Below are 22953 nucleotides of genomic sequence, written 5' to 3'. Positions count from 1 at the left end.
ACGAACCTCTGTCCATAGTTCATCAGGCACTCTGTCTATCAGATCTAGTCCCTTAAATCTATTCCTCACTTCCACTGTGTAATCATAAAGGGTCGGGGCGGCGGCCCAGGGGAGCTACCCCACGTCCAAGGAGCGGCGGCTGTGCGGGCGCAGGAGGGCCGAGAGGTGCTACTCCACATTCAGGGTCAGGAGGGGCGGCCGTGAGGAGATACCCCTCGTCCAAGGTAAGGGAAACCCAAGTAAGACGGTAGGTGTTGCGAGAGGACATCAGGGGGCAGGCACCCTAAAACCATAATCACAGAAAACTAGCCAATCTGATCACAGGACCACAGTCTTATCTAACTCAATGAAACTAAGCCATGCCGTGTGGGGCCACCCAAGACGGTCGGGTCATGGTGGAGAGGTCTGGCAGAATGTGGTCCAAAGGAGAAGGGAATGGCTAACCACTTCAGTATTCTTGCCTCGAGAACCCCATGAACAGTATGAAAAGGCAAAAAGATAGGACACTGAAAGATGAACTCCCCAGGTCGGTAGGTGCCCAATATGCTACTAGAGATCAGTGGAGAAATAACTCCAGAAAGAATGACGGGCTGGAGCCAAAGCAAAAACAACACCCAGTTGTGAATGGGACTGGTGATAGAAGCAAGGTCCGATGCTGTAAAGAGCAATATTGCATAGAAACCTGGAATGTTAGGTCCATGAATCAAGGCGAATCGGAAGTGGTCAAATAGGAAATGGCAAGAGTGAACATTAACATTCTAGGAATCAGTGAACTAAGATGGACTGGAATGGGTGAATTTAACTCAGATGACCACTATATCTACTACTGTGGGCAGGAATCCCTTCGAAGAAATGGAGTAGCCATCATGGTCAACAAAAAAGTCCAAAATGCAGTACTTGGATGCAGTCTCCAAAGTGACAGAATGATCTCTGTTCGTTTCCAAGGCAAACCATTCAGTATCACAGTAATCAAAGCCTATGCCCCAACCAGTAATGCTGAAGAAGCTGAAGTTGAACAGTTCTATGAAGACCTATAAGACCTTTCAGACTTAGCACCCAAAAAAATGTCCTTTTCACTATAGGGGACTGGAATACAAAAATAGGAAGTCAAGAAACACCTGCAGTAACTGGCAAATTTGGCCTTGGAGTATGGAATGAAGCAGGGCAAAGGGTAATAGAGTTTTGCCAAGAGAACACAATGGTCATAGCAAACACCCTCTTCCAACAACACAAGAGAAGACTCTACACATGGACATCACCAGATGGTCGACACTGAAATCAGATTGATTATATTCTTTGCAGCCAAAGATAGAGAAGCTCTATACAGTCAGCAAAAACAAGACTGGGAGCTGACTGTGGCTCAGATCATGAACTCCTTATTGCCAAATTCAGACTTAAATTGAAGAAAATAGGGGTAACCACTAGACTATTCAGGTATGACCTAAATGAATACTTAAGAGTCAGAAAATCAGTGATAGATAACAAACTTTTTAAAAGCACAAGTCCTGCCACAAAAAATTTTTAAAAATTACATCACTGTAATACCCTTTTTTCCCATGACAGTTTTTTGTCTATGTTTCCTATAATTGCCTTTTCCTAGGGCAACAATTTTGTAATATTTTCTATAGAGAGAATTAGAAAAGATCAACTTCTCTAGCATGCTGTTTTGTCTTACATTATTTTAGTTTAGAAAAGTGTCTCTGAACTTTATAACTCAGCACTGATAATGTCATGTCAATTCTTAAAGTGTTTTTCATATGTGAGCTGTAATATTCAAAGAATATTCCACAGGCTGGTGTCTGGGCATTCACTTTGCATGTTGCTTCTTTTTACTGGCCACACAGTAACTAGTAACTTGGGGAGCCAGCAAAGTGAGAGCTCTGGACAATGCAGATAGACAGGCTCCAGGGCTGCCCTATCCTCACAGTGGGTCGTGGGCACAACACAATTCACCACCATGTGCGGGAATCTTGGTGAGACCAAATAATTACTCACAGCTAGTTCATTAACATAACTGACACTTTACAACCTCTTCGCATTTGAATCTTAGCTTGCCCTTTTCAGAAAAAAAAACAAAAAACAAAAACCTTAAACAGCTTTATTGCTATCATTTACATATCATAAATTTCACTCAAAAGTGTACAGATGATTATCAGCAAATTTAAAGACTTACACAACAATAACCACAATCCAACTTAGGTCATTTCCAGCACCCCAAAAATATTCCTCATGCTCATTTATTTGCCTCACTCCCAATTATACCTTCAGCTCCAGGCAACTACTAATCTACTTTCCATCTCCATGAATTTTCCCTTTCCGGACATCTTAGATAAATAGAATCACCTTGGTGGCTTTGAAGGTCCTTCCTGTACCTGTCTTACCCATTGTTAGTTCTGAGGTCTCTAGTCCTCACCCTCCAGCACTTGCAGGGCACTTCCTTCTCTGAATATTGTTATCCATAGCACCCAAACCTTCCCTCCATGGCATCTGTCTTAAGTTATTGCAATTTATCTTCCTGCCCTTTAGCAGTTTCATCTGTTCCTGGCTGATCGAGTGTCTAATTTAAAGCAGGTCTTGTGCTAGGCACTCTGACGCAGCACCTGCCCCTGCATTTGTAATCTAGCTGGAGAGCCAGATATGAGCATAACTAAATAGTGTGACGAGTTCTACAAACTACGCAGGTGCTAAGTGCTATGGAATGGTTTGGAGTAATAGCATGTTTTGAGGACTTAAAAGTTAGTCGCTCAGTCGTGTCCAACTCTTTGCGACCTCATGGACTGCAGCCCGCCAAGCTCCTCTGTCCATGGGATTCTCCAGGCAAGAACACTGGAGTGGGTAGCCATTGCTCTCTCCAGGGGATCTTCTCAACCCAGGGATTAAACCCACCTCTCTTGTGTCTCCTGAATTGCAGGTGGATTTCTTTACCACTGAGCCACCAGGGGACCCCCTTTTGAGGACTAGGGTGTCAGCAAACTTGATTTAGCTTAAACTTCAGGGGTCCTCACTTGCATAAGCCCTTCCCAAGTCCCCCCGTGGGGGGCAAGCCCTAGTGATGCATTCGCTTGGTGATATGTTTCTTAATATTTGTAAGATATTTTAAGTGGAATCAGTTAAGACCACTGTCGCTCTCCTATCCAATCACCCTTCTGTCGTATGTTCCCTTGAGTCAGGGGGCTGAGTGGCCATGGCCATCCAACAAAACCTGAGTTGGAAATACATTTAGTTTGGGTCTAGGGGGATAATTGTATGTGGCTCATCATCCTTTCCAAATACTACTAAATATCATTAGCCATACCCTTGTAGGAATGGCTTCCAAGAATACTTTCCCCTACTGTTGTGACAAAAGTGCAGCGCCAGAGATTGCACTGAATTATGAATGTTCCCTGCAGTGCCAAATGACCATTGTATGTGGCTAGTAAAAAAGAAATGATGCTTGGAATCAATGGACTCAGAAGCTAGTCTGTGAACTTCCAACTGTTACAGCTCAGGTATGAAAAACACTTGACTGAAACTTTTCCAAATTGATGAACAATAATAAGAATTTTCATGACATTACCAATAGTGAATTGTAATGCTTAAAGACTTTTCTAAACTATTAATGATATGTAAAAACAAATTAACATGCTAGAGAGAAGACAATTATCTTTTCTATTTTCTCCAGAGAAAATATTACAAAATTGTTGTCCCATAAAAAGGCAACTGAAGGGATGTAGCCCCAAAAATCCTGTAGAAAAAAAAGAGTATTACAGTGATATAGCAGCAGAGTCTGTGCTCAAAATGAACATTTTCTCCTCTTCTCCATTTCCCTCCAAATAAAATTCTTCTTTTTTTGTTCCTCCCCATCCCCAGCTCTACTGAGGTATAATTAACTGACAAATAAAAAGTGTATATATTTAACTTGAACAAAGTGATGGTTTGATATCTGCATACATTGTGAATGATAACCACAATCAAATTGATTAACACATTCATCACCTCATAAAGTTACTTTTTTTTTGGTGTGGTTAGTCCAGTTAAGAACTATTCTTAGCAAATTTCAAGTACTACTAACTATAGTCACCGCACTGTACATTAGATCATCAGAACTTATTCATATTATAACTGAAAGTAATTTTTGACCAACATCTCCCCATTTTCCCCATCTTACAGTCCCTGGAAACTACTGTTCTACTCTGGTTCTGTGGATTTAACTTTTTTAGGTTCCATATATTAGTGAGATCATATAGTATTTGTCTTTCTTTGACATCTCACTTAGCATAATGTTCTCTCCATTTATCTATACTGTCCATATGGCAGGATTTCCTTCTATTTTATGGGTGACTAATATCCCATTATGAATATATGTATGTCATCTATATATAATTTTCTTTGTCCAGTCATCCCTTGGACCCCTTGAATTGTTTCTATATCTAGGCTACTGGAGAAAAGGGAACCCTTGTATACTGCTGGTGGGAATGTAAATTGGCACAGCCATTATGGAAATCAGTATGAGTTTCCTCAAAAAATGAAAATAGAATTACCACAGATCCAGCAATCCCATTACTAGATAAATATCCAAAAGAAATGAAATAAGTGTCTCAAAAACATATCTGCACTTGCTCGTTTATTGCAACATCATTCACAGTAGACAAACTAAATCTCTCATTGGGAGTACTAGCAAATACTAGCAAATTTCCTTCTAGGACTCAGGTAAAGTAAATTACTTCCCATGCGGACTTATTGTTTAATGTGTCACTCTCAGTGAAGAGCAATGGTATTTTGAAACACAGATGCTCATTAACACATACAAATAAGCCTTAAGCGGTGACACAGTTTTTGCTATCATAGAAACTTACATTTATTTTTTTTCAGTAAGGAAAGGAGATAGTCATCAGTTGAGATTTGCCACTTGTTGCATTGTTTGTGAACTAATTCATTAACTCAAGCCTCTTGCGGATTTGGCAAATAAAAATGGGGCATGCCCAGTTAAATCTGAATTACAGATAAGAAATAAATAATTTAGTATAAGTATGTCCCAAATATTCTAGAAAAAAAGAATATGTGACCCATGCAATATTTGGGCCATACTTATACTAAAAAAGGGCTTCCCTGATAGCTCAATTTGTAAAGAATCCTCCTGCAATGCAGGTATCCCGGATTTGATTCCTGGGTCGGGAAGATCCGCTGGGGAAGGGATAGACTACCCACTCCAGTATTCCTGGGCTTCCCTGTGGCTCAGTAGGTAAAGAATCCGCCTGCAAAGGCGGAAACCTGCGTTTGATCCTTGGGTTGGGAAGAGCCCCTGGAGAAGGGAAAGGCTATCCACTCCAGTATACTGGCCTGGAGGATTCCATGGACTGTATAGTCCATGAGGGTCGCAAAGAGTTGGACACCACTGAGCGAATTTCACTATACTAAAAAAAAAAAAAAAACTATGTTGTTTATCTGAGAATCATATTTAACTGGGTATCCTGTGTTTTGTCTAGCAACTCCGTGGTAAGGAGGCTATGTGAAAGTTGGGCTAGGCTTCTTTTAGATGGTTTGTGGTTTTTACAAACAAAATGTCTCCAAGTCAAACACTGAGATCTCCCAATCACTGGGAAGACTAAGAACTTTCACCTCCTTCAGTTAAACCCGTGCTTCAAAGAAGAAGCCACTTCGGCTGTGGGAAAGACTGTCCCAAAGAGCTCTGGGTGGGTCACCATTTTAGTGAACCACAAACACCTCTGGGGCCTGGGACGACCACAGCCCAACGCCTTAAAGCCAGCTGAGAGGTGGCGGCTCGGTGGGCCTGCTCTCTCCCTCCTCTCTGCTCAGTCCAGGAGGGAAACTTCCAGAGAGCCCCCGTCTCTCCCAGATGGCCGTGGCTCTTCTCCGCTCGCCCCATGCCTCCCCGCCCGGCGGGCTGGAATGGAGCAGACGGCCCCTAGGGCACCGAGGACCCAGATTTACTCGCGAGCTTTGAAATCAGCCGGCAAGGTACACGGGGGCCGGCCGCCTTCATTCCAGAAAGGGCTTCCGCGGCAAGGAGGCCGGCGCGGCATCCGCGCTGCCCCTCGAAACCCGAGATGCGGAGGGCGGCTCCCTGGCGCTTTATTTCCACCCCGCCCTCCCGCGTTCACCCGCTGTTCAAATTTTGGTCGGAGGAGAGAAAACAGCCTCGCGCCGGGGTGCGCGCGAAGACGAGCCGAGGGGAGACGGACACACCCTCCCGTCAGCCCTCCCCGCGCCGCGCGGCGCCAGGAGGCGGGGGCCCGGCGAGGCTGCGCCCACGGAGAACGCCGGCTCCCCGCGGCAAGGCGCCGACGACGGCCGGTCGACTGGAGCGGGAGCGCCGCGCCCGGCGGGATGATGCTCCGGAGGGGCCCCTGGCCCTGGCGCGCGCGGCTGCTGCCGACCCCCGGAACCCAAGGCCGGGCGCCTCCGCGGCCGCCGATGCCCCAGGTAAGCCCGAGCCCGGGGCGTGGGAGGCGACCGGAAAACTTTGCGTGGGGCAACTTCGGCGGGCGCGAAAGCCCAGCGGAGGGACATGCCCTGCGTTTTGCTGGCCCGTCCGCCCGGCTTCGAGACGGCAAGTGGTCGCCCGGGCTGCGGCCGCGGGCCGGGTGTCCACAATCGGAGTCACCCCCGGAGCCGGGGAAGGGAAAGCCCGGGCGGCGGGGACTTGCGCCGGCGCGTGACCTCGGTGAAGTTGGGGTGCAGGGGCCGTGAGGCTGCGGCCCGGGGCGTGCGGGCGGCACAGATACCCCGGGAGGCAGTGTGTCCGCGTCCAGACCGCTGTCTGGAATAAGTTTTCAGAGCCGTTCTGCTGGCGGCCGGATCATCGGTGCCGAAGGGGGCTGAGGAAACGATAGGGCGGCTGGAGTGCTGCCCCGAGTGAGCGCTGTGGTGGGAAAGCCAAGTGCCCGTCCTGGAAACCGCCAGCACCTCCCTTTCGAAGAGGGAAGAAAAACGCGCGTTTTGTTCCGAGACTCGAGAGACGGGTGAATCATGAGTGTGTGCTGGTGAGTAACAAATGGCCTGACACTTGTATGTGGTCTGTGTGGAACCGTCGCTCGGAGGAGGAGGGGGAGAGGATGTGCCCTCAAAGAGGCAAGGAAGACGGGGGGGACAGTGCGGGTAGTAACTGGGGTTGCGGCGGAGCCGGACAGGAGCTCAGGTGCCCCAGCTCAGAGCCTGATGAGGAAAGACAGACTTTTTAAATCGAGCCTTCCAGGTGTGTGCGGTTGGGGAGCGCGTGGTTTGAGTTTGAGTTCCTTCCCCACCTCATAAATCAGTTTCAGATTGTTAACGACAAAAAGATGTGTTTTTTCCCCTTGAGTTGTGCTCAGTAAAAGAAAAGCTGCAAGTGATGTCGTTACCATTTTCTTGTCACTTTCACTTCCTGTTCATTTTTTTCTTTTTTCTTTTCCTCTCCAAGTCTCTCAGAGCTTGGAATGATGGAAAAAAATCTTTAAATGCGTTTTTAAATGCCTTCCCTGAAAGTTTGAAAGAGAATGAGGAAGGACATTTTGTTCCTTATAACTAGGAAAGGGGCAAACTTCTTATTTTTTGGGGGGGGGGGGTTGGCAAACTTCTTAAGACTTAATGGTAGACTTAAGAAATGGTAGACTTAATTGGAGAGAGGCTTTTTTTTTTTCATTTTGTGAAATTTGTGTCTTAGTATAAATGTTGTACTTTACAGTCAAAATATACCAAACAGTAAACAACCCAATACAAGGACCACCCCCCCCCTTCTCTATATACCATTTAAATTTAAATGACTGAGTCAGTTTTCTGTTAAATCTATTTAACATTTTGAGTAGAATGTTTTATGGGTCCTCAGACTGGCTGCTCTTTCTCAGATTGTCAACTCTAAGCTCTTTTCTCCATGTTTCCCACCTGATGCTATCCGAGGAGTGCCTTTGCATGCCCCAGCAGGAATTGGGTGCTCTTTTAAAGAGGTCGAAAATGTTACCGTGGGGCTTACTTGGCTTAATTATAGGAGAACTCTGGTTATCACGTTGCCTCTATGTAATCATCTGAAGAAGCCTTATGTTTGACTGTTACTAATTTGTAGATTTTTAAGTCTTCACTGTGCTGTTAAGTCAATTTGCTGAACTTTAGAAATGGAAATGCTTGCATCATTTTACTTGTCTAATTGAAGACCCCCAAAGAATAAAGAGACGTTTTGAATGTGCTTCTTTATATGCTGTTTGAAATTGTACCATAAAGAAATTGACAAATATCCTGACTGCCTCAGAGTTTTAGTTAAGGCTGCTAAATCATTTTCTGTAAATCAAATTAACTGATTGTGAAGGACATCTTTCATTCTAAGATCTCACTGTTTTGTGATTGCCCCATTTGATATGAAAAGTGCTGTGACTAAAGACAAGTATTATTTCTCTTTATATTTTGTTGTAAACATTCAGATCCCTAGAGCCTCTGAAAGCAGCAGGGGAAAAAAAGTGATGTATGTGACCTGACAGCTCATAAAATCCTAGCTTGCAAGGACTTGTCGTTAATAGTATCTCAAGTAAGCATTCCCAATTATATTTGGCCTTTTCTGAAAGTATGAATGTGCCTTACAGGAACATTTGGTGATTTTGAAAAATAGACAGTTTATATGTTTCACATGGTAGGTGAGTAATTGCCAGTATTTTGAGGGTAGAAAGAAAGTTTGTCAACATGGGTATGTTTAGTATAACTGAATTGCTTTTTAAAGGACACATTTAGGCTGAGGCATAAGAGAACCAGAGCACGTGGTGTTGCCTTTGGCTACGGCATGGCCTAGCGTCTACAGTCATTTTCGGGGGTGGGGGGCAGTGGGGGGGGGGTCCCACATCTCTGCTTGTCTCCTGCGCTGTTGCTGAGTGGTTGGTGGGGCAGTCCACAGCTCCTGCTGGCCTTTCTGTTTTCAAGGACACAGCTTCGAGTGATCATGATGCCTAATGAATTAATCACTAAACAGAAAGCTCCAGCCTTATTGTGCCTTCCTTAATTTGGGTCTTCTGTTACTAAGCTGAAGAGACTCCCTGAGGTGATTTCAAGCCACTGGCACTGTATGTGGGTCTCTACATAAGCTACATAAGTTTAAAATTTTTAAAAATTCAAGTGTACTTTGCAGAGAAGTTAAGTATTGCCTGTGCTTTTCTTTTCCCCCCTAATCCCTAGAAACAAAGCATAAACATGTTTCAAGTCAGTTGTGTCCAACTCTTTGTAGACCCCATGGATTGTAGCCCACTAGGCTCCTCTGTCCATGGAATTCTCAAGGCAAGAATACTGGAGTGGGTAGCCATTCCCTTCTCCAGGGAATCTTCCCATCCAGGGATCAAACCGTGGTCTGCTGTATTGCAGGCAGATTCTTTACCATCTGAGGCACCAAGGAAGCCTTTAATGCCACCACCAAATGTCAATTTAGAAGTTGTTTTCATCTTTAATAGACGTGTCATTCTTGTTTGATACTTTCCTATGATTCTCTGTCATGTGTTTGTAATTGGCAAGTTATAGTCTATAATCCTGATTTCAGAGCTGTCTCTCTATGATTGTACTTACACTGTAGAGATGACATGGATGCTTTGGTCTCAGAGTAATTCTAGACCATTTTGTCTATTAAATGTTAAACATTACTACTTTCCCAGTGCTTAGGTATTAGTGCTGGGTTTTATTATTTTTATTTTACTGTTTATTTCAAGTTAACAGGATTCTGTTTTACAGCACGATCTAAGTTGGAAAATCATTTTGTAGCTTGACAGATAAATATTCAATATTTGTTGAATGTGGAACCTATGAAACTGCAGTAAAAAACCAGAGGCTAGATGTTGGTTGATCAGTAGCTGTGTAAATGAAATGTATTTACTTCATAGAATAAAAATGAGCAGCTAATTTCGTTGGTGTTAGGCAAATGGAACGTTTGACGGTCAACCCAGCCCTGCCACCACTTAGCTCCTGAACTTAGCCAAGTCATTCATCCTACTTGAGCCTGTTTTACTCCCTTTTCAAAACAAGATTTGTCTAAGTGGTCTCAAAAGCCTTTTTCATCTCTAAAATTGCCATTTTATTATTTTTACCACAGGTTGTAAATACACTGTTGAATAAAATATTGTCAGTGTCAGAATGTCTTAGTGGTTGAAAATCCTCTTTTATGATCTTAGGCAGTCAGTAAAGTGGCAGTTTTAACTAATGATTTTAATAACTGTTTTCCCCTTTAAAAAGAAACTGGAATTTATTTGACATGGGGTGAGCATGACATAGTAGTATTAGAAATTATGGTTTGTTGTGTTCTAATACTTAATTCTGTCATTGCTAGTGATTTAATCTGTGAAATGTTGATTTTCAAGAGAATCTAGCTTTAGAACCCTAAAACCATTATGTAATAGACGTCTTGGCCTAACCTACAGGCTATAAGCCAATAGATGTTAATAATAAAATAGCATTATCTTAGCTGTATCTGAGAAGTATCTGATTTTTGATCCCATTTAACTTACCACAGTATTAATTTTCCTGGTTTTTAAAACAAATGCCAGCTCTTTTCTTCTGAGCTATGTGTTTAGACTGCATGGTGTGGGATCCACCACCCAAATGTTTTACTGAACTTTCTTCACTGGCATACCTTTTAAGAAACAGTACTATAAAATGTGGTGGTCAGTTAAGAGGTGCCTTTTATAAGGACCTGTGGAAGATACTACTGTCTAGTTTTAGTCTTAGAATTGGGTTTCCCCCGAGTTGATTTGGGGTTTATTATGCAGACAGTGGAGTATACAGCCAGGGGTGTTCACTCTATGCTCTGGCTGCCAGAAAGCCTTGAGTCAGATTTTCAACCCACCTTCTAACAAACGTGAAAGATCTTATGACATGCCTTTTATCTATTTACCATACTCATTTACTATACTCAGAGAGTTTTCATCATCTCTGCCTTAATTTTCCCCTCCATTCATATCTTCACCCATTTTTCTGTAATTATCTTTTAATAGGGAAAAGTGGTACATAAAGAAGGCTTTATTAAATTTAAAAAATCAGCTCTTTGGTGTTTGAACAAATATGTTCAAAGGCTTCCCGATGGCTCAGCGGGTAAAGAATCCACCTGCATTGCAGGAGACATAGACAATCCCTGGATTTGATCCCACAGGTTCAATCCCTAGGATGGGAAGATTCCCCTGGGGGAGAAAATGGCAATGCACTCCAGTATTCTTGCCTGGGAAATCCCATGGACAGAGAAGCCTGGTGGGCTACAGTCCAAAGGGTCGCAGAGAGTCAGACACGACTGAGCGACTAGGCACAGCACAGTTTATGACAGAAGCGTGGCGAATCAGTCTTCTGTGCAGTCTCCTGGGTGCTTCACCCATAGCAAGTGCACACATACTGATTGTATTGTACTGAGATGCCTTAAGAATCGACTTTTGATGCCATGGTGCTCTTTTTTGTTTTGAACTGTAATTGACAAGTGTGATTGTCTCTTAAAGGCAATGGTACTGAGGTTGTTGACTCTCGTCTCACCTTTTTGCTTCTTACTACCCATACCTGTCTTAAATCTTCCTAGCTCCTTCTTACCTCCACTAGTCTCACCTGGGTAAAAAATAAAGTTTGGGTCAACTCTTTATGCTGAGTTTCCTATTTAACTCATAAATGATGCTATTTGGTTTTACATCGTTTTTACCTTAGTTTACAGGAACAGAAAGCATGCAGTCCAGGCATTTGTTCAGCAGCTTGTTGGGAGACAATCAAAGCTTGATCTAGGATTCATCAGCTCGATGCTGATGAGAAGTGATGTGTGAAACTTGCACTGTCAACAGAGTCCATTGAAAAGACTTCTCTGAATAGATTTGAGGGCAGAAATAAGGAACATTGAAAAGAGAGGCAAGAAATGGAGCAAGAGTTGTGCACAGAATCAGGAAGTGCCGTGAAACACTGAACCTCTTATCGAGAAACTGACAGATGCACAGTTTTATTGTGGCAAACTTAGGGGCGGAAAAAGTCTTCAAGATTGACAAGGGTCACACCGTGAGTCTGGCTTCTACCCGAGGTTCTTATTACCTGATTGAGTAAGATGTTTTGGTTTATAAAACTGCTTTGGACACAGGTGGTAATCCTAGTATATTTAACTCCACTGGGAACTCTCAATTATTTTGTTGTTGTAGGAGTGTTTTTATACTGAATGTGCTGCTTAAATTACATTTCTGAGACTGAAGGATGAATTCACTTATCTTAAAGCTCTTACATATGATAGTAAAAATAAACGCCCTGAGCCTGATTGGAGGAAAGAAGAAGTTATAAATTTTCTTGACAAACCCTTGTTACTTTTCTGTGTGTTTACTTGTGTGTGTGTGTGTGTGTGTGTGTGTTCATGTGTGGCTGTCTCTTTGTGTCAAGTATTTTGTTTGTTTTGGTATGAGTTTCACTAGTAGCTCAGATCAGTTGCTTAGTCATGTCCGACTCTTTGCGACCCCATGGACCGCAGCACTCCAGGCTTCCCTGTCCATCACCAGCTCCTGGGGTTTACTCAGTTTCATGTCCATTGAGTCGGTGATGCCAGCCAACCATCTCATCCTCTGTTGTTCCCTTCTCCTCCTGCCTTCAATCTTTCCTAGCATCAGAGTCGTTTCCAATGGTGGCCAAAGTATTGCTGTTTCAGCTTCAGTATCAATCCGTCCAGTGAATATTCAGGACTGATTTTCTTTAGGATGGACTGGTTGGATCTCCTTGCTATCCAAGGGACTCTCAAGAGTCTTCTCCAACACCACAGTTCAAAAGCATCAATTCTTCAGTGCTCAGCTTTCTTTATAGTCCAACTCTCGCATCCATACATGACTACTGGAAAAACCATAGCTTTGACTAGATGGACCTTTGTTGGCAAAGTAATGTCTCTGCTTTTTAATATGCTGTCTAGGTTGGTCATAACTTTTCTTCCAAGGAGCAAGCATCTTTTAATTTCATGGCTGCAATCACCATCTGCAGTGATTTTGGAGCCCCCCAAAATAAAGACAGCCACTGTTTCCATTGTTTCCCCATCTGTTTGCCATGAAGTGATGGGACCAGATGCCATGATCTTAGTTTTCTGAATGTTGAGCTTTAAGCCAAGTTTTTCACTCTCCTCAAGAGGTTCTTTAGTTCTTCTTCACTTTCTGCCATAAGGGAATCTGCAGAAAATCTGCAGTCATCTGCATATCTAAGGTTATTGATATTTTTCCCAGCAGTCTTGATTCCAGCTTGTGCTTCATCCAGCCCAGCATTTCTCATGATGTAGTCTGCAAATAAGTTAAATAAGCAGGGTGACAATATACAGCCTTGACATACTCCTTTCCCGATTTGGAACCAGTATGTTGTTCCATGTCCAGTTCTAACTGTTGCTTCCTGACCTGCATACAGATTTCTCAGGAGGCAAGTAAGGTGGTCTGGTATTCTCATCCATTTAAGAATTTTCCACAGTTTGTTGTGATCCACACAGTCAAGGGCTTTGGCATAGTAAACAAAGCAGAAGTAGATGTTTTTCTGGAACTCTCTTGCTTTTTCGATGATCCAACGGATGTTGGCAATTTGATCTCAGATTCCTCTGCCTTTTTGAAATCCAGCTTGAACACTAGTGGATGAATGGGATATTTGAAGAGGGGATTTTTAAAAGCTGTTGATGAAAAACTGCTTTTTCAGCCAGTAATGTAGCTGAAATACAAGTGTGCATTTTTATTAGAGAGACTGACAGTAATGTGACCATAAACCTGAAATTTTGTTTTAGAAAATGTGTGCAAACAGAACAGCATAGTGCTGGCTGTCTAAGCCCTTGCTAGAGGATATTTGTTGTGACATTTTATGGTCTGTAAGTTCATTTCTGTAACTCTGCTTTGGGAATGTTTCAGAGAATGTACCATGTAGCAGTTTTCATTTTTTCAGGAGAATGTATGGTTTATTTTGACCTTGCAAATGTGGTTTTGGGGGTTTGTTGTTAGTGAAACCAAGGTAAGCAAGCTTTGTACATAAGCTACAGTTGACCCAGAAATCATGTTTTCATCCCTCCAGGCTCACTTTCTACTGCATGCTCTACGAGGCCCACATCAGCCACAGCGACTCATACTCTTCTTGGGGCTTGTCCCTGGTGGCCTTTATGACGTTCCACTGGCAATGTTGCCCCCGATCACTCTCCCTTTCACCTTTTGAAGTCTCATCCTCCATGGCTGAGTTCCAGTACCCACCCACCCTGCCCCAGTCTTTATGCAGTCTCTGTAGGTCTCTGCCAGCAGAATTAATTACACTTCCTTTTCACTCCCACGGTACCTGCAGTACTGGAGAAGGGAATGACAAATCACTTCAGCGTTCTTGCCTTGAGAATGCCACGAACAGTATGAAAAGGCTTCACTCTAACCTGTATTAGCATTAGTTGGGTTCATATGATTTTCCCATTTGGATTCTCTCAGCCCTTTGTGATCAGAACTGTTTCTCCTTATCTCTGGCTTCTGCCCTGTCACAGTAGGTACATAATAAATGCTTATTGGGTAGAGGAATGAAGGGCTGAATGATAAAGAACTAAATATTATATAGGTTACCTTCATGGTGGATTCTCTTCACACCTGACCTTCTCAATTTCCTCTTCCCCACTGACTCCAGCCAGGGAGACACCTAAAGTGTTCTTACCTACCTCTTGTGATTTGAGCCTTGAATGTTGAAGATTGTTTTAAGATTAATCAAAATAATCTTCATATATCATATTTATATTAAAGCTGTGGTATTCAAGTAGATTTTGGTTCATTGTTTTGTTTCAGATATGCTTTCACGTCAGGCGTTTTAAAGGACTTAAGTCAACATGATTTAATGAAACATAAATTTTGTCAGGACAGCCTGGCGTGTGTTTTCTTGGCTGTTCTGTAAGCGTGGTGGTGATTTTGGGTGATTCCTTACATATGGGGAAGGCAGCGCTTTTCTCTCATGAGGATGTTCATAAATGGAATTCCTAGCATATTAGATCATATTGGTTTTTGTTTTGTGACGTGCTGTTTTGTGATTGCCCAAAATTATTAGTGTTGGTACTAAAAATTTTGGAGAAGAAAATAGCAGCCCACTTAAGTATTCTTGCCTGGAAAATTCCATAGACAGAGGAAGCTGGAGGGCTACAGTCCATGGGGTCGCAAAGAGTCAGCCACGACTGAGCACATCGGCACTAAAAACTTAATCATTAAAAGGTCAATAATTTAGAGTGATAATCCTCTTAAAATCCATTATAAAATGGGAGTTGTGATGGTTCATGCTAGGTCTGAAAGCTTGCAGAAAAGATCCTTAAAGATTACATGCAAGACAATGTACCTATACATAAAAGAGATACATGTTTATTCACCATTTGGCTCATGAGAGTCAAATATCAGAGACAGTAAATACTGGAAGAATTCAGAGAAGAAACAGCAATAGAAATTGGAGATGAAAAGAGGTAAGATTTCAACTAAGCTCTGAGAGTAGGGGTGAGGAAGAGGCTAGCAGACACATCTAGAGTAGGAAGAAAGGGTGTAAGCACAGTGAGTTGGACTCTGAGCGGAACTGGGGGTCTAGTAGGCCCTCTGATCAGGTGGCAGGAAGCTTTCTCTGTGAAGTATGGTTCTTGATTTGACTTGGATTAGAGTTTTAGATGCCATGTTAAAACCTTGTAGAAATTATGTTTATTAAATTAAACTCTGTATCACAAACTGACACCCTGTAGTTGGACATTGATTCCTAGGGTGTTAATAGACGATACAGAAAAAACAGATTGCCTGTTCTTTTAAGTCTGAAGAATTCTGGGCTCAGCCCTGCCAAGTTAGATGTGTTCCTTGGCTGCACACCTTTGCTGTCGGGCAGCAGGATGATCTGAGAGTGGGAAGGAGGTTGATCACAGACTTCTGTCACTCCACAGCATTCCTAATAGCTTCTCCCAGAAGAGTGGTCTATAGGACACAATTTGGGGAACACTGCACTAAAAAATTAGATTGGGGATGGATGATGTTGGAAAAAACAGGTGAAATCCTCCTATTTCCTAGCCTGTTTCTCTGGCATCACTAGTCTTGGCACTCTGACTGTAGTGTATTGGACCATTCCGAGGTGCTCTGTTCTTCAGCCTTCTTTGCAGCTAGCACATGACTAAATTCTGGATAGCCCACATGGCATAAATGTGTAATTTCTGGTTCACATCCTTAAGGAAACTGATTTCTGTTCTGTCTTCTTTGTTTTCTCCTTCCCATGGGTTGGAATATAGATGTGAAAGGGATGGGCCAGCTGGACCCTGTGGGGGCATATAACTCTCTAGATGATGGTGGAGCAACTAGCTAGAAGGAACCTGGACCCCTGGATGGCATTAATGTCCTCTTACCCTCAACTGCCTACCTACCAGAAAAGGAGTCATTTCTGGAGCTCCATGTGCTTTTCAGTCTCTTCCTTACAACAGCTTAGTTTGTGCCTTATCTTGTCCGGTGGAAGAGCAGCCCAGCTGGAAGTCTGTGAATGATTAGATTAAAGCAGAAGAGCAAGAAAAACGGGGAGATGAGCCCAAGACATTGTGAGGCTGATGCTGTTGGAGGCTCTCAGAAAGCAGTACTACAAATGCCCAAAGCATCGTTACCAGTGGTTGAAACCTGAAGTTGAAAAACAGTATATGGAGGGGAGGAGCCAAGATGGCAGAGGAATAGGACGGGGAGACCACTTTCTCTCCTACAAATTCATCAAAAGAATAACTGAACACAGAGCAAACTTCACAAAACAACTTCTGATCGCTAGCTTAGGTCATCAGGCGTCCAGAAAAGCAACCCATTGTCTTTGAAAGGAGGTAGGACAAAATATAAAAGATAAAAAGAGAGACAAAAGAGCTAAGGATGGAGATCTGTCCCAGGAAGGGAGAATAGAGGAAGTTTCCAAACACCAGGAAACTCTTGCACTGGCGGGTCTGGGGGAAGTTTTTGAATCTCGGAGGGCAACCTGACTGGCAGGGGAACAACAAATAAAACCCACAGATTACGTGCCTAAAAGCAACTCCCAGCAGAAAAGTACCCCAGACGCCCGCATCCGCCACCAGCAAGTGGGGGCAGAATGGAGAGGAGCGGGCCTAAGTGCCCTGAGGACAATCGGAGGGAGCTTGTGTGAGTTACCAACTTAAACTGTGGGACAGCAAAAGAGAGAGAGAAAATTAACCGGCCCGAACACACTGCCGGCCAATTCGCAGAACAAAGGGACTGAGCAAGTCTAGAGAAGAGCTCGCAGGCTGCGGACTGGCCCAGCCCTGCCGGAGGCTGGAGGCAGGGGGGAGGGGAAAGAGGCAGGCTCGGCCCCAAGGACCGCGTACCCTACCACACTGCAAACAGGCCTCCAGTTTCTAATCAAAGACCTCCTGAGATTCTGGATGGTCGACATCCGCCGGGAGGGTCGAGGCGAGACACAGGGCGCAGGCACCCGACTGGCGCGGGCGGGGACTGGGGCTGGGGACGCGGAGGGCAGAAGGCGCACGCACCTGACTGGCGCGGGCGGAAACAGGCTGGGATCGCGGAGGGGAGAAGGTGCGCCGCACGCGGGGAGGGTGCGCCCATCAAGCTCCTGGCTGCCTAAGCCGCTCGGACGGGGAAGGCACAAAAAGCAGGCGCAGCTTTTTGTTCCGCGCTTTTCTGGAACACCCGAGGGCTGGAACTGCGTGCAGCGCAGGGCACGCTCCATATAGAGCAGCCGGGAGCCTGAGCAGCATAGACGGGGAAAGCAGCGCCAGCCGCTCCCCGCAGCGCGACGGATCTAGCTACCTGAATAAGAGACCACCTCCGCTCGCCTGTGTCAGGGTGGAAATTAGGCATTGAAGAGACCGGCAAACAGAAGCCAAATAAACAAAGGGAACCGCTTCAGAAGGGACTGGTGCAACAGATTAAAATCCCTGTAGGTAATACCGACTACACTGGAAGGGGCCTGTAGAGAACGAGAAGTGTAAGCTGGAACGAGGAGCTATCTGAAACTGAACCAAACCCACACTGACCGCAACAGCTCCAGAGAAATTCCTAGATGCATTTTTACTTTTTTTTTTTTTTTTAAGTAAAAAAAAATTTTTTTCTCTTTTTTCTTTTTTGTCTTTTATTTTCTTTTAAAATTCCCTATTACTCCCCCATTACTCCTTAACTTTCATTTTCATAGATTTTTATGATTTTTTTAATTAGGAAAAAGATTTTTTTTCTTGTTTTTTTTTCCTTTTTCTCTCCTATTTTTTATTTTTCTTTTTCTCTTATTTCCTTTTAAAGTCCTCTATTACCCCTCTACTACTCCTTAATTTTCATTTTCATTACACTATAACCTTACAAAAAAAAAAAAGAGAAGCCCTATTTTTAAGCTGAACTTCATATATATTTCTAAAATTTGTGTGTGTGTGTGTGTTTTGGTTTTTGTTTTTAATATAGTATTTTTAAGAGTCTAACCTCTACTCTAGACTTTTAATCTTTGTTTTTCAGTATATGATATAAATTGTGGACATTTAAGAATCCAATATTCAGTTCCCATTTTTATTCAGGAGTGTGTTGATTATTCTCTCCCAATCTTGACTCTCCGTTTTCTACCTCAGAGCACCTCTATTTCCTCCTTTCCCCTTCTCTTCCCAATCCAATTCTGTGAATCTTTGTGGGTGTCTGGGCTACGGAGAACACTCTGGGAACAGACAACCGCGTAAATCTGCCTCTCTCCTCTTGAGTCCCCGTTTTTCTCCTCCTGCTCATCTCTATCTCCCTCCTCCCTCTCCTCTTCTTCATGTAACTCTGTGAACCTCTCTGGGTGTCCCTCATGGGGGAGAATCTTTCGCATGAACCTAGAAGTTTTATTATCAGTGCTGTACAGTAGGAGAAGTCTTGAGACTACTGGAAGAATAAAACTAAAATCCAGAGGCAGGAGACTTAAGCCCCAAACCTGAGAACACCAGAAAACTCCAGACTACATGGAACTTTAAGTAATAAGAGACCGTCCAAAAGCCTCCACACCTACACTGAAACCAACCACCACCCAAGAGCCAATAAGTGTTAAGAGCAAGACATACCACGCAAATTCTCTAGCAACACAGGAACATAGCCCTGAATGCCAACATACAGGCTGCCCAAGGTCACACCTAACACATAGACACATCTCAAAACTCATTACTGGGCACTCCATTGCACTCCAGAGAGAAGGAATCAAGTTCCACGCACCAGAACACCGATGCAAGCTTCCCTAACCAGGAAACCTTGACAAGCCAATCGTCCAACCCCACCCACTGGGTAAAACCTCCACAATAAAAAGGAATCACAGACCTCCAGAATACAGAAAGCCCACTCCAGACACAGCAATCTAAACAAGATGAAAAGGCAGAAAAATACCCAACAGGTAAAGGAACATGAAAAATGCCCACCAAGTCAAACAAAAGAGGAGGAGATAGGGAATCTAACTGAAAAAGAATTTAGAATAATGATAATAAAAATTATCCAAAATCTTGAAAACAAAATGGAGTTACAGATAAATAGCCTGGAGACAAAGATCAAAAAGATGCAAGAAATGTTTAATAAAGACTTAGAAGAAATAAAAAAGTCAATTAAAAATGAATAATGCAACAAATGAGATCAAAAACACTCTGGAGGGAACCAAGAGGAGAATAACGGAGGCAGAAGATAGGATAAGTGAGGTAGAAGATAAAATGGTGGAAATAAATGAAGCAGAGAGGAAAAAAGAAAAAAGAATCAAAAGAAATGAGGACAACCTCAGGGACTTCTGGGACAATGTGAAGCACCCCAACATTCGAATCATAGGAGTCCCAGAAGAAGAAGACAAAAAGAAAGGCCATGAGAAAATACTCGAGGAGATAACAGCTGAAAACTTCCCTAAAATGGGGAAGGAAATAGCCACCCAAGTCCAAGAAACCCAGAGAGTCCCAAACAGGATAAACCCAAGGCGAAACACCCCAACACACATATTAATCAAATTAACAAAGATCAAACACAAAGAACAAATGCTAAAAGCTGCAAGGGAGAAACAACAAATAACACACAAAGGGATTCCCATAAGGATAACAGCTGATCTATCAATAGAAACCCTCCAGGCCAGAAGGGAATGGCAGGACATACTTAAGGTAATGAAAGAGAATAACCTACAACCTAGATTACTGTACCCAGCAAGGATCTCATTCAGATATGAAGGAGAATTCAAAAGCTTTACAGACAAGCAAAAGCTGAGAGAATTCAGCACCACCAAACCAGCTCTTCAACAAATGCTAAAGGATCTTCTCTAGACAGGAAACACAGAAAGCTTGTATAAACGTGAACCCAAAACAACAAAGTAAATGGCAATGGGACCACACCTATCAATAATTACCTTAAATGTAAATGGGTTGAATGCCCCAACCAAAAGAAAAAGATTGGCTGAATGGATACAAAAACAAGACCCCTATATATGCTGTCTACAAGAGACCCACCTCAAAACAAGAGACACATACAGACTAAAAGTGAAGGGCTGGAAAAAAATATTTCATGCAAACGGAGACCAAAAGAAAGCAGGAGTCGCAATACTCATATCAGATAAAATAGACTTTCAAATAAAGGATGTGAAAAGAGACAAAGAAGGACACTACATAATGATCAAAGGATCAATCCAAGAAGAGGATATAACAATTATAAATATATATGCACCCAACATAGGAGCACCACAATATGTACGGCAAATGCTAACGAGTATGAAAGAGGAAATTAATAGTAACACAATAATAGTGGGAGACTTTAATACCCCACTCACAACTATGGAGAGATCAACTAAACAGAAAATTAACAAGGAAACACAAACCTTAAATGACACAATGGACCAGCTAGACCTAATTGATAACTATAGGACATTTCACCCCAAAACAATCAACTTCACCTTTTTCTCAAGTGCACACGGAACCTTCTCCAGAATAGATCACATCCTGGGCCATAAATCTGGTCTTGGAAAATTCAAAGAAATTTAAATCATTCCAGTCATCTTTTCTGACCACAGTGCAGTAAGATTAGATCTCAATTACAGGAAAAAAAATTGTTAAAAATTCAAACATATGGAGGCTAAATAACACGCTTCTGAATAACCAACAAATCATAGAAGAAATCAAAAAAGAAATCAAAATATGCATAGAAATGAATGAAAATGAAAACACAACAACCCAAAACCTATGGGACACTGTAAAAGCAGTGCTAAGGGGAAGGTTCATAGCATTACAGGCTTACATCAAGAAACAAGAAAAAAGCCAAATAAATAACCTAACTCTACACCTAAAGCAATTAGAGAAGGAAGAAATGAAGAACCCCAGGGTTAGCAGAAGGAAAGAAATCTTAAAAATCAGGGCAGAAATAAATGCAAAAGAAACTAAAGAGACCATAGCAAAAATCAACAAAGCTAAAAGCTGGCTTTTTGAAAAAATAAACAAAATTGACAAACTATTAGCAAGACTCATTAAGAAACAAAGAGAGAAGAACCAAATTAACAAAATTAGAAATGAAAATGGAGAGATCACAACAGACAACACTGAAATACAAAGGATCATAAGAGACTACTACCAGCAGCTCTATGCCAATAAAATGGACAACTTGGATGAAATGGACAAATTCTTAGAAAAGTATAACTTTCCAAAACTGAACCAGGAAGAAATAGAAGATCTCAACAGACCCATCACAAGCAAGGAAATCAAAACTGTAATCAGAAATCTTCCAGCAAACAAAAGCCCAGGACCTGATGGCTTCACAGCTGAATTCTACCAAAAATTTAGAGAAGAGTTAACACCTATCTTACTCAAACTCTTCCAGAAAATTGCAGAAGAAGGTAAACTTCCAAACTCATTCTATGAGGCCACCATCACCCTAATTCCAAAACCAGACAAAGATGCCACAAAAAAAGAAAACTACAGGCCAATATCACTGATGAACATAGATGCAAAACTCCTTAACAAAATTCTAGCAAACAGAATCCAACAGCATATTAAAAAAATCATACACCATGACCAAGTGGGCTTTATCCCAGGAATGCAAGGATTCTTTAATATCCGCAAATCAATCAATGTAATACACCACATTAACAAATTGAAAGATAAAAACCATATGATTATCTCAATAGATGCAGAGAAAGCCTTTGACAAAATTCAACACTCATTTATGATTAAAACTCTCCAGAAAGCAGGAATAGAAGGAACATACCTCAACATAATAAAAGCTATATATGACAAACCCACAGCAAACATTATCTTCAATGGTGAAAAATTGAAAGCATTTCCCCTGAAATCAGGAACAAGACAAGGGTGCCCACTCTTACCACTACTATTCAACATAGTGTTGGAAGTTTTGGCCACAGCAATCAGAGCAGAAAAAGAAGTAAAAGGAATCCAGATAGGAAAAGAAGAAGTGAAACTTGCACTGTTTGCAGATGACATGATCCTCTACATAGAAAACCCTAAAGACTCTTCCAGAAAATTACTAGAGCTAATCAATGAATATAGTAAAGTTGCAGGATATAAAATTAACACACAGAAATCCCTTGCATTCCTATATACTAACAATGAAAAAACAGACAGAGAAATTAAGGAAACAATACCATTCACCATTGCAACAAAAAGAATAAAATACTAAGGAGTATATCTACCTAAAGAAACAAAAGACCTATACATAGAAAACTATAAAACATTGATGAAAGAAATCAAAGAGGACACAAACAGATGGAGAAACATACCGTGTTCATGGATTGGAAGAATCAATATTGTCAAAATGGCTATTCTACCCAAAGCAATCTATAGATTCAGTGCAATCCCTATCAAGCTACCAACGGTATTTTTCACAGAACTAGAACAAAGAATTTCACAATTTGTATGGAAATACAAAAAACCTCGAATAGCCAAAGTAATCTTGAGAAAGAAGAATGGAACTGGAGGAATCAACCTGCCTGACTTCAGCCCCTACTACAAAGCCACAGTCATCAAGACAGTATGGTACTGGCACAAAGACAGAAATATAGATCAATGGAACAGAATAGAAAGCCCAGAGATAAATC

The 22953-nt window shown here is 42.4% G+C and overlaps 1 protein-coding gene across 1 annotated transcript in view; it reads left to right on the top strand.

The window, feature by feature from the left end:
* Positions 1-5874: 5874 nt before the first annotated feature.
* Positions 5875-22953, top strand: part of MCUB (mitochondrial calcium uniporter dominant negative subunit beta) — a 95361-nt gene continuing 78282 nt past the window's right edge. Inside the window, exon 1 of the mRNA XM_061164221.1 lies at positions 5875-6423. Coding sequence (XP_061020204.1) covers positions 5890-6423 — 534 coding nt within the window. The 5' untranslated portion in view covers positions 5875-5889. The remainder of the gene's footprint in view (positions 6424-22953) is intronic.

The sequence above is a fragment of the Dama dama genome, chromosome 17, assembly GCF_033118175.1.
Source record: "Dama dama isolate Ldn47 chromosome 17, ASM3311817v1, whole genome shotgun sequence".
NCBI classification, from domain to species: domain Eukaryota; kingdom Metazoa; phylum Chordata; class Mammalia; order Artiodactyla; family Cervidae; genus Dama; species Dama dama.
This window is presented reverse-complemented; position numbering and strand designations above follow the sequence as displayed.